Genomic DNA, 16181 nt, shown 5'->3' on the forward strand with positions numbered 1-16181 from the left:
AGTAGAGCAGCAGGCGGGGTGGCAGGGTGGGGGCGGGGGAAGCAGGCTCCCCGCTGAGCAGAGACCCTGATGTGGGGCTCAATCCCAGGACCCTAAGATCATGATCTGAGCTGAAGGCAGAGGCTTAACCCACTGAGCCACCCAGGCGCCCCTAAAAAATATTTTTTAAAAATTGTCACATGTGCAGGCTTTTTGCCCAACTGAAAATGTGTATTATTTTAGCACCATCTGTGAGAATACATGTTGAGCTCAGCAGGCCTTGTCATGAACTGTTAAATGAGGCTTTAACTTAGAGTTAAGAGTTGAAATGCCCAAGGCTAGAAATCCCAAGCACACATGAATGTAAATGAGCAAGACCAGGATGATAAACCCTCCTTCTCAGACAGGATCAGGATGCTAGAAGATGATCAACATAGGTGTTTAACTTGTGTAGAGACCAAATGTTTGGAAACACTGCTATACTGCTGTAGTTGCCCTATAAATATTGCAGGCCTTGGGCGCCTGGGTGGCTCAGTGGGTTAAGCCGCTGCCTTCGGCTCAGGTCATGATCTCAGGGTCCTGGGATCGAGTCCCACATCGGGCTCTCTGCTCAGCAGGGAGCCTGTTTCCTCCTCTCTCTCTCTGCCTGCCTCTCTGCCTACTTGTGATCTCTCTCTGTCAAATAAATAAATAAAATCTTTAAAAAAAAATAATATTGCAGGCCTTAGTGGTTTTTTTAGTTTTTATGGATATAATTGACATGTAACATTGTATTAGTTTCAGATGTACAACATGATTTGACGGAAGTATAAATTGCAAAATGAGTATCACAGTAAGTTTATAGTTTGAGTCTTTTAATCCCCTTTGGTTAGTACTGAAGTCTAGGACTAGTGACAGGGTATTACTTAAGTTAAAGTAATGTTCTTGTTCAACTAATAACCGCTTTGGAAATATCTCGGCGAGACCTTTTGGGGAATCTGTGCTCATAAAACAAATGTTTGGTTCAGTAATCATTTTGCTGAACATCATAGCAACGTTCAGAATTTCTAAAACACTATGGATTGATAGTTGGTACTATCTTGTGCCATTTATATTTTTGTCAGGTATTACAGTGTGATATAGCAATGGATAATAATCGTAGTATTGATTTTATGTTAAGTGGGTCATAGGATGCTTTGAGATGGGAATACGTTTTCTTTTTTGGGGGGGATACATTGATTTCTTAAAAGCTGTTTATCAACAAGATTGCAGTAGAAATTTCTATTTGGATATATAGTGCTTGCTCATTTAAGAAAAAACATAGACAAATAAACCTGAGAATAAATAATATAAACAAGTAAAACAATAATACCAGTTTACTACCACTGGCAAAAAAGAACCATTTATTAAAGTAGATACAGAACACTTGTTTTCTCAAATTTTAATACTGCTTTACATTTTTGTTTGTGAAACACTTCCTATTATAATATGTTTATAACCAAAAATTTCAACTCATTACAGATTTTTCACTTGTCAGACACATGTTTGATAATCTCGAGGGGAAAAATACATCAAAGGCATATATACAATTATAGAAGTTCTTATTATACATGTAGCATGGAAGACACATTTATTACTTTTTACATATTCTAAAAGACATTCAAATGAAGATAAATAGATTCAAACTGGTTGATAAACTTCTGATGGTTGAGGTCCTTCATTTTTATTTTTTGTGATAAGAAACTCCAAAATTATTAATGTTGAATTTCTCATCGTACATTCATCTAAGAACACGGTAAAAAAAAAACTTGTAAAGATTGCAGACTGGTTAATTTAGGTGTTTTACTGTGGCTTATTATCTAGTTAATTGACTGCTGGGGATATCTGCTGGAGAAAGAAACAGATTTGGAGAAAACTCTCCCAGTTATTTATATCTGATAAAGAAACAAAGTGAAAACAGAAAAAAACAGTTGCAAAGCCACATGATGTTATATTCTGGCCTAGTTCATCATGTCTTGATGTGTTTTCTTTTTCATAAAGGTAAAAATCTGAAAAGAAAGTCATTGTTTTTTCCCAAAATATAGATTTTTTTAAAAAAATATATACATATAATATATAGAAGCTGAAATTATGCAAAACCAATGAACAAAACAGCACAGTCGAGTGAGTAGGTGCAGCATATAGATTATAAAATGTCCCCACAGCAGTTTGGGGCTGCCCCCTCCCTTTACCTGCTTCATGATTTTATAATCACACCCAAGTATTATCAAGCCTGAAATAAAGGCACTACTGACAACAGGTAGTGCAAAGAGCTCAGATACTTCTTTAAGAATAAAATACTTTAAATGAGTAGATGAAAATGCAAAATGGCACATTTTTCCAACTCATTCCAGTGTCAGAGCTTAACTCAAACATCTAAATATACAAACGCAGCCTGGAAATTTTTAGTGCAAATATGAAAAGTAACAGCATAATTTAAAGTTACTTAAATAAGGTATTGTGAGGGTAGGGATTGTTCTAGGAGGGTTCCCTCGGGGCAGTAAATGTAATGGCATCTGGTGCAATGTCTTGTCAGAACTTTTAAAAATCAAGAAGACAAAATTAGAGGTGAAAACTCACCCACTAATTATTTATTATTTCAAATTCTAAGGGGAGACTAAAAGGTGATTTACTGAAGCTCAAAATATTTTCTTAGATTTGTGGGTGGGGTCAAAAATAACGTGGGTTCTCCGGAAGTCTGCACACAGGATGCTGGTGTTCTGTTGCGTTCTGTCGCCTACGTGCCCGCGCCCCTGACAGCCCGGCGCGAGGCTGGGCCCATCAGAATGTCTCGTCGTCATTGCAGTGGGTAGCCCAGTGCCCGAACACCTCACAGATTTCACAGTACGGGCGCTCCTCGCTCCGACTGCCGTGGTGTGTGGAGTGGGGGGGGTCCTCTGACGCCTGTGCCTGGGTGGGGCAGTCCTCTGTGTCGTGGAGGTCAAAGCAGTCACATATGTCACAGAAGAGGCGAGGTTTCTTCTTGGACTGTTTCTCCTGGTCATCACTACAAAGGTTAATGTGTATGATCAGAAACTCATCTCTATCAGATGAAATTCTGAGACAGCATCAGTTGCAATGAACACAAAAGAAGCAAGAACTACTTATGGACAAGTCTGGGAGCCTCAAGTATATGTCATACATTTAATTCAAGTTGGTCGTTCTACAGTCCACACTTGAAACTCTCCCATCAAATCATTTATAGAGTGCTACATCACTCTCTTGCCAGATTTATGGAAATCGATTTATGGCCAAGACAATTGTTTCTCCAATCCACTGGAGAACTTGTAACTTTAAAAACCTTCATTTTGGTGGAACGAAGGTTCTGATCAGCCTTGCTTAATATAAAATACCTGTCGTAGTTGTTTAGGTCATCGCCGTTCCCATTAAGGGCTGCTTCGGACATCATCTCCACCTTCATCTTGAGGTCTTGATTCTTCCTCTGAAGGTCCACTATTACTGAATTCAGGAAATCAATCTGATTTGTCCGGAAAAAAAAAAGACACAAATGTATGAAATGTCTAAAATGCACACTGGAGGATCAAGAACGTCATGAAAGCATACTCTCACGCCATGGCTGCGGAATGTGCTGGCATCACGGGAGGGGCAAATGGTGGCCATTACTGAGTCCACGTTTAAGTGGTTTATATATACACACATACATATACAAAATTCTACAAAAAACCTAACCAGTCATTTGTTCCATTAAACTCTGGGACAAATCCAGAACTTTTAGGCTCTGTAGATTTGGACAAGTTCATGGAAATTCCCCTCCAGCCACTGCTTAACATCTACTGACTGGTCCCAGGGAACAGTCAGCATATGTCATCGTAAGAGAAAAATGGAGGTGTTTCAAAGCGAAGGCTCAAGCTCCGTTTCCGCTGAGGAGACAGTGGCACACGCGATAGAGCAGCACTCAGGTACCACATGTTCAAGGAGCACCTGTGCCAAGATTCACTGAGCAGTGGGACAACGAGGTGACCATCAGGAGGAGACACTCTTGTCCTAATGTCTCCTTTCAAACCAAGGGCACATTAATTTAAAAACATTTTTTCCCTCATATATAATAAAAAAGGTCCAATTTCTCTAAATATACACTGAATAAATCCCACTTTACAATATTAAAAGTGAAATATTTCACTTTTTAAAGAAATATTGGCCCGACTTCTCCTGCTAGGGCAAGTTCTGAAACAGAGCTAGCAACCACTAGCTTCAGGATTCTCAGCAGGAGACCCCTTCCAACGCTGAAGCAGGGGGTCCGTTTTCTAAGGCTTTATCGTGTTAGGAGCTACACCGCAGGAAGAAAAGTCACAAAATGCATTTAAGTATCGTGGCAAACCACACACACACTCACGCATGCTCACAAATTAGGAAACATAAAACAAACCATTTGCTGATTGGAACAAAGTGTTGGCAGCGGCAGATGAAACAGATGGAAGCAGAAAGGAAAGGAGAAAAGAAAACACGGTTAATTGAGTCTATGCTTATCAGACAAAAGCACAGACCAAGCAGACAACACTATTAAGGTGAGTTAGTGCATCTGTTGAATCTTTTCATGTCTTTCAAAGGAGATGTTGGAGAACTAAAACAAACTATAAACTCACTAAATTTTTCTTTGAAGATGATGGTTTTTTATGCCTTTGAGTTTTGAACAGAATAAATATATCCAAAATGTACTATTAAAATTGAAGGTGGACATTAGTTGTTTATGTGCCATTTATTTCTAAACATGGAATAGTTTGCCTCCATATAATCCTATTTTTAAAACTAAGGCTGTTTGATAATTGTGGCTTTAGGGAAATAGTTTTCAAGAACTCTGTCTTTTTAAGGTCAAGAGGAGCAAGGAATCTTTTGACAGAGCAATTCTACTTCTACGAATCTGTCTTAACTAAATAGTAGTATATCTTCAAAATGATAGATGTTCAAGATACTTCATTATAGCATTGTTCCTAATACACCTGAAAGATCAAAAACATCCCAAATGTCATGTCAACTGACAAGGAACTGATTAAATCACAAAACATCCATATAAGGGAATACTATACAGCTACTAAAAAGACCAGATATGCCACCACTTGTGTCAAAAAGGAGAGGAAAGAGACAAGTAGTTTTGTTTTTTATATATATGTTTTCACATCTCTGGAAAGATTCTTTAAAAAGGCACCAATAAGAATGATTACCTGTTTGACAGCCTGGGAACTGAGCAGATGAGAGATGGTGTGTGGATGGAGATTTTCTACTGTATATATGTATATATATATATATATATATTTTAAGATTTTATTTATTTGACAGAGAAAGACACAGCAAGAGAGGGAACACAAGCAGGGGGAGTGGGAGAGGAAGAAGCAGGCTTCCCATGGAGCAGGGAGCCCGATGTGGGGCTCGATCCCACGATGCTGGGATCATGACCTGAGCCAAAGGCAGAAACTTAATGACTGAGCCACCCAGGCACCTCTCTACTGTATATATTTTTAATATTACTGATTGTTTAGACCATATGAACATACCACCTCTTTAAAAAGTTAAATGATCTTTTAAAATAGTAAGCCAAGCAAAAAAAAAAAAAAAAAAAAAAAAAAAAAAAAGGTGGGGGAGTATTACCTGACTCTCCTGGGCTCTTTCGTCTTCTTCTGCCTGAGTATCAGTATTGCCTTATATTTAAAAAAAAAAAAAAAAAAAAAAAGGGGGGGGGATTCACAACACGTCCATCTTTTTTCCCCTGGTGTTACTGCAACCAACGAGCCAGTATCAGACACATATTTTCACGTGAAATTCCCAAATGGGCCTCTTTGGGAACAGTTCATGGGTTCCTGTGGGGCATCTGGAGCCCCGAGGGGCAGACATGGTGCACAGAGGCTGGCCCTCCCCTGCCTGTCTTCTCCCTCAGGGATGGCCCCCCACTATGGAAGATGCCCGCCACACCCACCTGGGACCTCAAGTGGCAAAGCAAGCTGTCACCTGCTCACAAAGGGACCACCTGGGCTCCCGGTCGGGGCAGCTCCCTTTCAGAGCCCACCGAGGCTACTGGGAGGGCAGCTGTCACTTACAGCTCCTGTCGCTGCCAACGCTCCGGAAGGGGGCATGCCAGGCACGTCCCCGTGTGCAGGACCTGGGTCATGACTAGCCCTTATCTGAGTCAGTGGTGGGAGAGAGCCAAAAGCAGAGGGGGTAGGTCAGGGGCAGCCCAGCCGCCTTCCAAGGTCATCTCACGGGAAACAGGTCCTCTGCGGGAAGCGGCGGGGTGGGAAAGAAGCCCCCCCCCCCCCCCCCCCCCCGTGGCCATCACTTTACCTGAGGAGCTGCTGAGCTGCCGCCTGTTTTCTTTGAGTTGGAGCTCCAAGTTCTTGACCTGGAGTTCAAGCTTCGCCTTATCAGACTCCAGAGACTGAACGACCGAATGCAAGGACTTGGCGGAGGCGCTCTCTCCTCTGAGCACTGTGACCTGAAACGCAGCGCGTTAGCTTAGGCTCGCAGCTGGAACAGAGGAGGCAGCGGCCCGGCCCCCTCACAGGGTACTCTACCTCATTCCTCAGTTTCTCCAGCTCTGCGTCCTTTTCGGTGAGTAAGGCACTAGTAATACTGATGGATTTCTGCAAGGAAGCTTTTTCCTCATCTGCGTCTTTTATTAACTTGGATTCTCTAAAAGACCAAAGAGTTAAAAAAAAAAAAAAAATTCCAGAAATCAACCGAGAGAGTGGTGGGTGTGTAACAGTCCTAGAACAGACACATTAACTTGAGTTAACAATAAAGAAAAACGTATCGCGGGGAAGTTTTGAAGGGGGCTGAGGCTATGACGCTTGCAAAATTTTACTTGAAATTCTACTCACTGTGAAGGAGAACAAGTTTACCTACGCAAAGACATGCAGAATCTGCATATCATTGTATCCATTTGAATTTAAAGAAACAAGTTAATAACTTCGGAAGACGGAGAATTAACAAAACAAAACAAGACTGTTACCCCCAAAGAATTCTTTTAAAATCTACCCCCTCCCAACTGAATTCTGTTACTTCTTGAATAAATTATTACCAAGCAATAACAACAATTAAAATACACACATGCAAAGCGAGTATACACAGATGTCATGCAGAGCAGTTTTATGCTGGAGGTATCGGTTGGTTCTCACTAATTTCAGTAATTTTTGGCAACTTCCGAGAATGTGTTTTTGAGATCTCATGGGCCAAAACAGTAGCAAAGGCTATTACTGCAATTCATACTGAAAGGGTATGACTTTTCATCCACAGAATGTGGAAAAAGGACATTACGTTGCTCATAGAGATGAAAGGTAATTACATAAAGGCTGGAACAGAAGTGTTAAAAATGGATTTCCAGGTGTAGAACGAGAAAGGATGGGCGGGGAGGAGTCAGGAGGGAGACGGTCAGAGTGCTTGGTTTATGTTCTCAGCCTGTCTCAGCATTTGGTTGTCAGCAGAGGGAATGGGACCAGGCCTTAAGGAGAGTGAAACATTTATCCTGGAGTCCAGGGCTGGAAAAAGGAAGGAGAAGATGAAGGGAAGACAGGGACGGAGGGCAAAGACACAACTGATAAAACCCAGAAGGGCAAGCTCCTGTGCGTTTAAGTGTGTGTGTTTATTTAAATTTTTGTTGTAAAAATTACATGCATTCAAAGTGCCAAGGTCATGAAAGATGAGGACGGACTGAGGAACTGTGCCAGACTGAAGGAGGCTGCAGACGCACGACCCCTGAATGCGGTGTGGTTTCCTAGCCTGAATCCCAGAAGAGGAAAAAGACATTAATGGGAAAACTGGGGAAATCTGAATGAAGTCTAGAGTCTAGCTAAGCACATGGAACCAATGTTGCTTTCTCAGTTTGGACAAATGTACCAAGGAGTATACAATGGGCATATTGAGGGCCACGGGGCACAGGGTACGTGAGGACTCTCTGTACTGCCTCTGAGATTCTTCTGTAAATCTTAAATTTCAAAATGAAAAGGTTTTAAAAATTATGTGCAGTATGAAACAAGAGGGGAAAAGTCCTTGAATCTCAAAAATATTTTGGGAAAAACACAGACTGGGTAAAAAGGTCCTAGCTGGCCCTAAGGCCATCCAACCCACAACACTGCATTGGTGTAGATGATTCAGTGAGAGTTCAAAACTTCAACGACAAGCAGCCAGATGGCTCCCGTTCTAGAAGAAGGAACTGAGTGAATGCTGGGCATGTCATGGTTCAGTCTGTTTTAGAACTGACTGGAAGGATTGGAAACTGAGGCCCAAGTTAGAAATGGCAGAATGTATGTCTGGTTAGTGAGACCCAAGATATCCGGCACACGAATTACAGAATTCTCATGATTTATGGTAAATTGAAATTCTACATGAAGATGAAAATATAAGTGTTGTTTTTATCTTGTTGTGTGGCTTACACTTACACTTCAGGATGATAAGTAGTAAGAAAAGAATCTGAGACTTACAGAAATTTCTTGAATTCAACACCCAAGCCTGATATGAACACTGGAGAGGGGGTGGGTATTGGTGCTGTTAAATCACTAAGTGAACAACATCTTGCTTGGAAACAGGATCTTGTTTAGGTTAAAACAAAGCAAAAATTTTAATGGAAGGAATGAACAGTAAACATCTTCTTCCACCTGGAAAGTAAACATCTGATGTTATCCGAAGTTACCCCAAAAATCTGGGGCTCCTTAACTTTCAATTAAACTTATTTGGTAGTTTATTCTATTGTAAAAACTATTTCGAGAGTTTCACTTGTTACAAATCCAAGTGAAATCTGAAAAAATGTAGTTTTTAATGTTTTTACTGAAAAATACCAGCATTTGGGGGGTTATTAGTTCTTCTATAATCTGAACTCTAAGTAGCCCAAGTCTCACCCAGTCTTTGTGTTAGGGAGGGATAGAGACACCACCAGCTGGCAGAAGGAAAAAAGTACAGGAACTTTCATCTGTTTATCACATACACACAACCCGTAAGGGGGGCTGCTTTCTAAGAAGATGGCAAGCAGAACGTTTCTTGTACAAGTGATCAAAAGACACGTTACGAAAGGGATCCGCCTTGTGATTTATAGACCAGATGACAGGACATGGAGCCTTTGGCAGCTCGTCTTTATGGCAGATCTTTGTTGCTGGCTTCTTAGGCTATTTCTAAGCCCTAATCCCACTGCGCAAACTAAGAGGGACTAATTTAAGTCACTTATGCCAAGGTTACTTACATCTGAGTCACAAAGCACACTGCGGGGGGGCACCCCTCTGTTACCTTGTAGCCATACTGGCCAGAGTGACTTGCTGTCACTGCAAGTATCAAGAAGGGAAGATAAACATGATCTGAAAGATCATGGGGGCCAGAAATCTTTCCCCCAAGGGGAACATATTATCCAGATTCTTTCCTTACTACTTACTAAAGAAATAAATTCTAGTAATGAAGCAAATACCTTAAAGTGTTACTGGGCAAGCTTTAAAAATGCAAGATAACAAGAACCAAATATTAGAAACATGAAGAGAAATGCAGGTACAGTAAGGAGAGCTAAATTTGCGCCGAAGTTCTTTGCAGTATATAGGTATAAAACTGGTGTGTGGGGGGTGTGTGTGTGTGTGTGTATGTACTGCTGAGAATATTTTACAAAACAAAAGCAAGACACAGAGGGACAAAGGCAGCCAAAAAATATATACAACAATTTGTTTTACTAAAAATATATTAAGTTTATTTATTATAACGTGGATAGACTTTCTTTAGTCTTACCATTAAAGACACACAGATAGAGCAAAGGAAGCAGGAGTAGGGAAGGGAAAAGAGAGGGTGAAATGAGCATTGGTAAGTAGCGCAAGCTCGAGACAGTCAGACAGTCAGCAACCCACAGTGAGCTTAATGAGCCGAAGTAGCACAGGACCTCTTCAGACTCCGTATCGCCAACCAGTTTCGGTTCCTGACGTTTAGCCTGCATTTACACTAACTGAATTAATTAGGACTCCGAAGAGTCCGCATCTGAGATTTGGGCTCTCCGTGACACCACAAAGCCTGGAGAAGGGAGGGAAGCCAACTCTAAGCTCTAAGCTTCAGTAGATAGAGGAACCTGCTTCTCCACTTCCGTCAGGCAGAGCAATTCAAGGTTGGCTCTGCTCTGTCAGCTGTCTGGAAGCCTGTTTTGAAAGAGGTCTGCCTAACTTGGAAACCAGTTTCCAAAATAATGATTATGTGTTTATGTTAGGAGAAAAGCCTTTACTACATGTTGCCTGCAATTCAATGTTCAGATACCAAAAGACTGTAGCAAATATAGGACAATGCTACTACTGAATGGTAAGTAGTTTGGGCCTACAGGTCAGGAATAAGTTCTGCCCTTCAATACGATGACCATTTGAATGACACAGTTAGCTAATACTTTGACTATGTATGTTCAGAGATCACTTCTCAATTAAATTCTTGTCTAAGACTTCTCTTCTTGCATGAACAACATTGAAAATACCTTTATGGCTTAAGTACTTTTCAGCCTTTTAAATTAAGAGCATATCAAATTCTTTTCAGCACCCCATGCTCAATTTACTTAACTATCACACACACACACATACACACACACACCGACCTATGAATCCATTGTCAAACTGGCTTTTAGCAGGCATTTAAGGGTCCAAATTGTTAGCTACAATATATTTGCATTCAGATTTCAGACATAACGGTCCACGAGGATTAATTTGGCAATAGAATAGTGCAAAACAGGAGAAGTTAGGTTTTTAAAATTTTCACTTTCAGAAAAAAATGCCACCTCTATCTGCATTTATTGATATAGAGAGTAATTTTCAGGAGACTATCTCCTAAACTCATCCAGGACTCAAAAATGGGAGCAAAGTTGGGGACATAAACAATGGCCTTAGCACGCACCCAAACTTAGCTCATCTTTTTAAGCCATGAAAAAAGTCACATGCCTGAGCACATTTTGAAAGGCATGTTATTTAAAGTCACATGGTAAAGACTAGGGAAGCATGGCAGCTTTATTCTAAGAAAAAAAAAAAAAAAGATTTAAGAGTAACAATAAAATAAATGCACAGTGAGCAAAGAGGCAGCATGAAAACAGGAAGCCCTCGGGGACCTGAGGCCTGCGTCCGGGTTGCTGGCCGGCCGCCTGCCATCTCGGGCCTCCGTTTCCCGGTTTGTAAGTGCACCCCCCGCCCTACACCACCGGGCGGCTCTGAGATCAGGTTTGTGGATCACGAATACAAAGGGCTACGGCCCGCGCCCGCCGACTTCCACCAGCCCGTTTCCATATGCTCGCTGACCGCAGTGCCCCGGGAGTAAGCCCCGCGACTGTCCTCACACCCCGCTGACTACTGCATCGGGAGGCTCTCTTGAAAAAAACTATATAAAACCCAATATCCTGAGGCGCCCCCCCCCACCCCCGGGGGCAGCGCGCGCGCGGCGGCACGCGGGCCGGAAGGAAGGGCCGGCGGGTCGCACAGCTCCCGGCGCCCGCGGACCAGCTGGCGGGACCGGGGCGGGGGCGCGGACGACACGTGCGCGCCTTCTGGTGGGAAACTTCTCAGAAGAACGAATCTTAGTACTTCTTAATGAAAAGAAAGAAAAAGGAAGGAGGGAAGGCGCTGTTGGACGCAGGCCTAGCGCCCGCCAGAGCAGCTCGCGGCTCCCACGACTCTGTGGGTGATGAAGCCCTCGGTTCCTAAGCAACCGCCGCGCCGGGTGCGGGGTGGGGGAGGGGACAGCCGGCCCCGCGGGGCCCACCAGTCGGCGGGGAGGGGCGTCCTCCTGCCTGACCCGGATAAGACACTGCGAGAGCACGGACGAGCTCTCGGTTCAGATATTCTTGGAGAGTTATTTTTAGTTTCATTAAGAAAAAAAGCGCGTCGCCGTGGCGGGGCTCGTCCACGCGGTACCGCGCGGCGGCGGTTCTCGGCCGGAGCGCGCCCCGCGGCGGCTCGGCGGGCGGCGTAAAGCGCAAGATTTCTCTAGACACAAACCGCACGTTCTCGAAGAGCAGACAGACAGACGGTCGCGGTAGAGAAGCGTCAGGCTTCTCAGCGGTTATTTCTCGGGGCCGGTTTATGCTTACTCAAAAGTGCTAGAAGGTTTCCACTTACATATCATTGGATTATCACGAAAGAACAAGAACAAAGCTATTTTCTCTCTCTCTTTTTTTTTTTTTGGACAAACAATTCAAATTGATGCTATTATTATTGAAAAGTTATCATTTTTATATAATGCAATCAGTATTTATATGCCGATCAATTACTCTTTGTAAAATTAACAGCATTTTTAGCTCCTGAAAATGAGGTAACAACAATGTAATGAGACAATCCGATTTTAGAACACTTATGAATAAATGCAACTGAAAAAGGCTTAAAAATTAACCTATTCTTTGTCTTGGTAATGAATACCATAACTTTTGCAAATACATTTTCATCATTTATTAATCACGAGGACCAAACTATCATAATCCAAATTTCTGAATATGAGGAGGTAGCATATTTTCTACAAGTCACATCGTGTTCTGACATTTTCCTAATTAAACACATACACGCAACAATAAACACAAAAAGAAAACCTACCTCTTTTTCATTTCTAACAACTGATTATTGAGCACAGATCTCTCCTCTTCTAGCTGGAAAAAAACACACAAGAAGTTCAGTTCGTTACAAAAGTCCAGAGAGAGAGAGCTATTTCTCATCCCACATGTCCCATTCCCAGGCCAGGATGGATAAATCAGTGGGCCAGGAGAGTGAAAAAAGAGCAGTGGTTAGTACATCATGTACAGTTGTTAATTTATAAATCATTTATGACCCGGATGACTCCCCTTCCTCAGTACAGGCTGTATCTTCAACATTCGATAAATGTTTCTTTCATTTCTTAAATGAATGAGTGAAAACTTCACTGTTAACATTCTGGCTCCTTCACTGAAATCACACAGAGCAAGTGTCACTAAGTGTCACTAACTCATGGTGGGCTAGGAACAGGCTGTTTACTCATTTCATTTCATCCCTTCCACATTCCAGGCACTGGTTTCTCACCTATAATACAAGGAAGTTAGAAGAGAATTTCCAGTCGCCCTTTAGTTCTAAAATTCTATTATTCCATGAAGGGTGAAAAACAAAACATTCAGTTAATTAATCCTGTGAGAGAAGATTCACTCCCGCCCCCTGATCTATACCACACAGAGTTTATTATATTGAAATACGAATTTCAACTCACACTGTTAATAAAACTAAGGGGTGAGGGGCCCCTGTGTGACTCAGTCTGTTAAGTGTCTGCCTTGGGCTCAGGTCATGATCCCAGGGTCCTGGGATGGAGACCAAGTCTGTTGGTCAGGCTCCCTGCTCAGTGGGAAGCCTGCTTCTCCCTCTGCTTGTGCTCTTTATGCCACACACCCCCCCACCAGGTAAATAAATAAATAAATATTTAAAACAAAAAACAAAAAACTAAGGGATGAGACTCACTTCTTTTGTGAGTTTTGTTTGTTTTTTCCAAATCAAAAGACAACACCAAAGATTATGGAATGGTCTCCAAGAGCCCAGAATTCAAGCTACTAGCTCACTCACTGTATGGAGGTATGGTCTTATTTCTGATTTTGTATCAATTATGCATATGCTTTGCTGTGTCTTCATACTTTTAAAGTTCTTAAATATACGGAACTCTGTGTGGGTTTTTTTTGTTTTTTTTCATAACTGTGTTTTGAACATAAAATTATATTAAACACAAAATCTATTGAGATTAAACATATAGTTTTTTCGATTTAAACTCTGCTTTCCTCGTCCACTGAAGATGTATGCTTTTGCTGCATGAGTAATTCACAAAAAATATTTAGAAAATTTTAAAGAGTGAAGGGAAGGGAAAGGGGTGGGAGACAAACCTTAACAACTAAAATAAGAGGGGGAACATCTGGAGAGTGGGATGTGGAGATGAGGGGCTTTCTTGTTTTTTTCCCTTTACGCCCTTTTCTACAGTTTATATTTATTTTTTAAACAAGGAAGCTGTTTTATGATTAAAAGTGGGTACTGAGAAGTACCTACAATGAAGATAAATGAAGATAAAAAGGACAGTGACTCAACAGAGAAAATAAGTTATTAACAAATGTGAAAAATCATTCAACACTTTAAAGAACAAGTATGCAGAGACTCTCCCTCTTTATTGGAGGGTGCACTGTGCCTGAATTTCCACGGAACAGAAATCTGGAATGCTTATGGTACGGACTTCTTCATAGGAGATGACATTTTTCCCTTCTTCTGCTCGAGGACCCAGTCCAGGTTGATAAGTTCATCTAGTAACTCTACTGCTTTAATCTAGTTCCTCATTGTTTCCTTATTTTTTGTGACCTTGACAGTCTGGAGCCACACAAGCCAACATAAGGTCAATTTGGATTCATCTGATTCTTCCATATGAGGAGAGTCAGAGCACACACTTTGGGGCAGGAATACGACAGAACTGATCTTGTGTTGTCCTCAACAGGGATCATAAGGCACACACTGGGTTGTTTTTTGATAAGGGTAACTTTGATCACTTGGGTGAAGAAGTATCATCCATGTTTCTCCACTTTAAAGGTATGATTTTTTTTCTTTGTAATTAATATGTATTTTGTGAAGAGATTCTTTGAAAATGTGTAAGCATCCGGCTCCTAGCAAAACATCAACCCATTTCTTTTAGCACCAACTGATGCATCTTCCCTAAATGAAGTACTATCATCACGGCTACCCAGTGGTGATTTTCTAATTCCATCATTTCACCTATTTATTAGCTGTCATTTCACCAAATGTCATTTTCCTTTATTTATTTATATTTAAATACATCATTTCCATGACACAGCATGTTATTCTAATGTTATTCAATAAGCTATACTCCATTCCTATCAATATTTCTTCTGATGTTCAAATTTTCCCAGATTTGGTCAGTGGGAGCCCTTTCGACATGATTATGATATGCTTCTGACTAATCTCCAGTAGTTTTGTTTTTTTTTTTTTTAAGATTTTATTTATTTACTTGACAGAGATCACAAGTAGTCAGAGAGGCAGGCAGAGAGAGAGAGAGAGGAGGAAGCAGGCTCCCTGCTGAGCAGAGAGCCTGATGCAGGGCTTGATCCCAGGACCCTGAGATCATGACCTGAGCCGAAGGCAGAGGCTAAACTCACTGAGCCACCCAGGCGCCCCGTAATCTCCAGTACTGTTTAAGTACTTCCTTTCATCCTGGTATACAAGATATTCCAGGCTCGTCTTGTACCCTCTCTGCCCTAGCCCTGGAATCAGCCATTTCTTTAAAGAATCTTTTTTTTTTTTTTTAAAGATTTTATTTATTTATTCGACAGAGAGAGATCACAAGTAGGCAGAGAGAGAGGAGGAAGCAGGCTCCCCGCTGAGCAGAGAGCCGGACGCGGGACTCGATCCCAGGACCCAGAGATCATGACCTGAGCCGAAGGCAGCGGCTTAACCCACTGAGCCACCCAGGCGCCCTAAAGAATCTTTTAAATGCAGAAACACATTAAAAAAAAAAAAATCTAGGTGCTAAGTGTACTCACTAATATTGGACTGTTGTTGCTTCTAAGCCCTGTCAGTGGACCTGATCAAAATTTAACACAAGCCCTGTCAGTGGACCTGATCAAAATGTAACACTGCTGGTCTTCAACAGATACTGTTAAGAAAATATAAAGGCAAGCCACAGACTCAGAAAACACTTGCAAACACTTGCAAACCTGATAAAGAACCTGTATCTAGAACTTACTAACAACACTCACAACTCAGTAATATGCAAACAACCAAATTTAAAAGTGGGCAGAAGATCTGAAGAGACACTTGACCAGAGAAGAGATATAAAAGGCCAGAAGCACATGAAAAGATGCCCAACATCATTAGTCCAACAGGGAAATGCCAATCAGAACACTTGGGATACTTGTGTTACAATTTCCATGGTGGTTTCATTCCATGGTGGTCAGAAAATACGTCACATGATTTCAATCCTTTAAAATCACTGAGACTATTTAATGGTCTATCCTGGAGAATGTTCCCCGAGCACCTGAGTAGCACGCAGATTCCGCTCCTGTTGGGTGCTCTACAGACGACTGTCAGGTCTAGCTGATTCACAGTGCTGTTCCAGTCTCCAGCTGCTGATCCTCTCTCTCTAGTTGCTCTATTAGTGAAATAAGCTACTGAAATTTGAAGTCTCCGACTAGTATTGTTGAATTGTTTCTTTCTTTCTTTTTTTTTTTTTAAGGGTTTTAAAGATTATTT

The 16181-nt window shown here is 41.6% G+C and overlaps 1 protein-coding gene across 4 annotated transcripts in view; it reads right to left on the minus strand.

The window, feature by feature from the left end:
* Window positions 1-1333: 1333 nt before the first annotated feature.
* The window catches only part of CLIP1 (CAP-Gly domain containing linker protein 1), a 122798-nt gene continuing 107950 nt past the window's right edge, over window positions 1334-16181 (minus strand). For all 4 annotated transcript variants that reach the window (XM_059139600.1, XM_059139599.1, XM_059139601.1 and 1 more), the window contains 6 exons: window positions 12519-12571; window positions 6522-6639; window positions 6292-6442; window positions 5602-5651; window positions 3351-3475; window positions 1334-3004 (listed from right to left, as the gene is read on the minus strand). In XM_059139600.1, the coding sequence (XP_058995583.1) occupies window positions 2779-3004; window positions 3351-3475; window positions 5602-5651; window positions 6292-6442; window positions 6522-6639; window positions 12519-12571 (723 nt within the window). In that variant the 3' untranslated portion in view covers window positions 1334-2778. The remainder of the gene's footprint in view (window positions 3005-3350; window positions 3476-5601; window positions 5652-6291; window positions 6443-6521; window positions 6640-12518; window positions 12572-16181) is intronic.

Source organism: Mustela lutreola, chromosome 11 (assembly GCF_030435805.1).
Source record: "Mustela lutreola isolate mMusLut2 chromosome 11, mMusLut2.pri, whole genome shotgun sequence".
Taxonomy (NCBI): Eukaryota; Metazoa; Chordata; class Mammalia; order Carnivora; family Mustelidae; genus Mustela; species Mustela lutreola.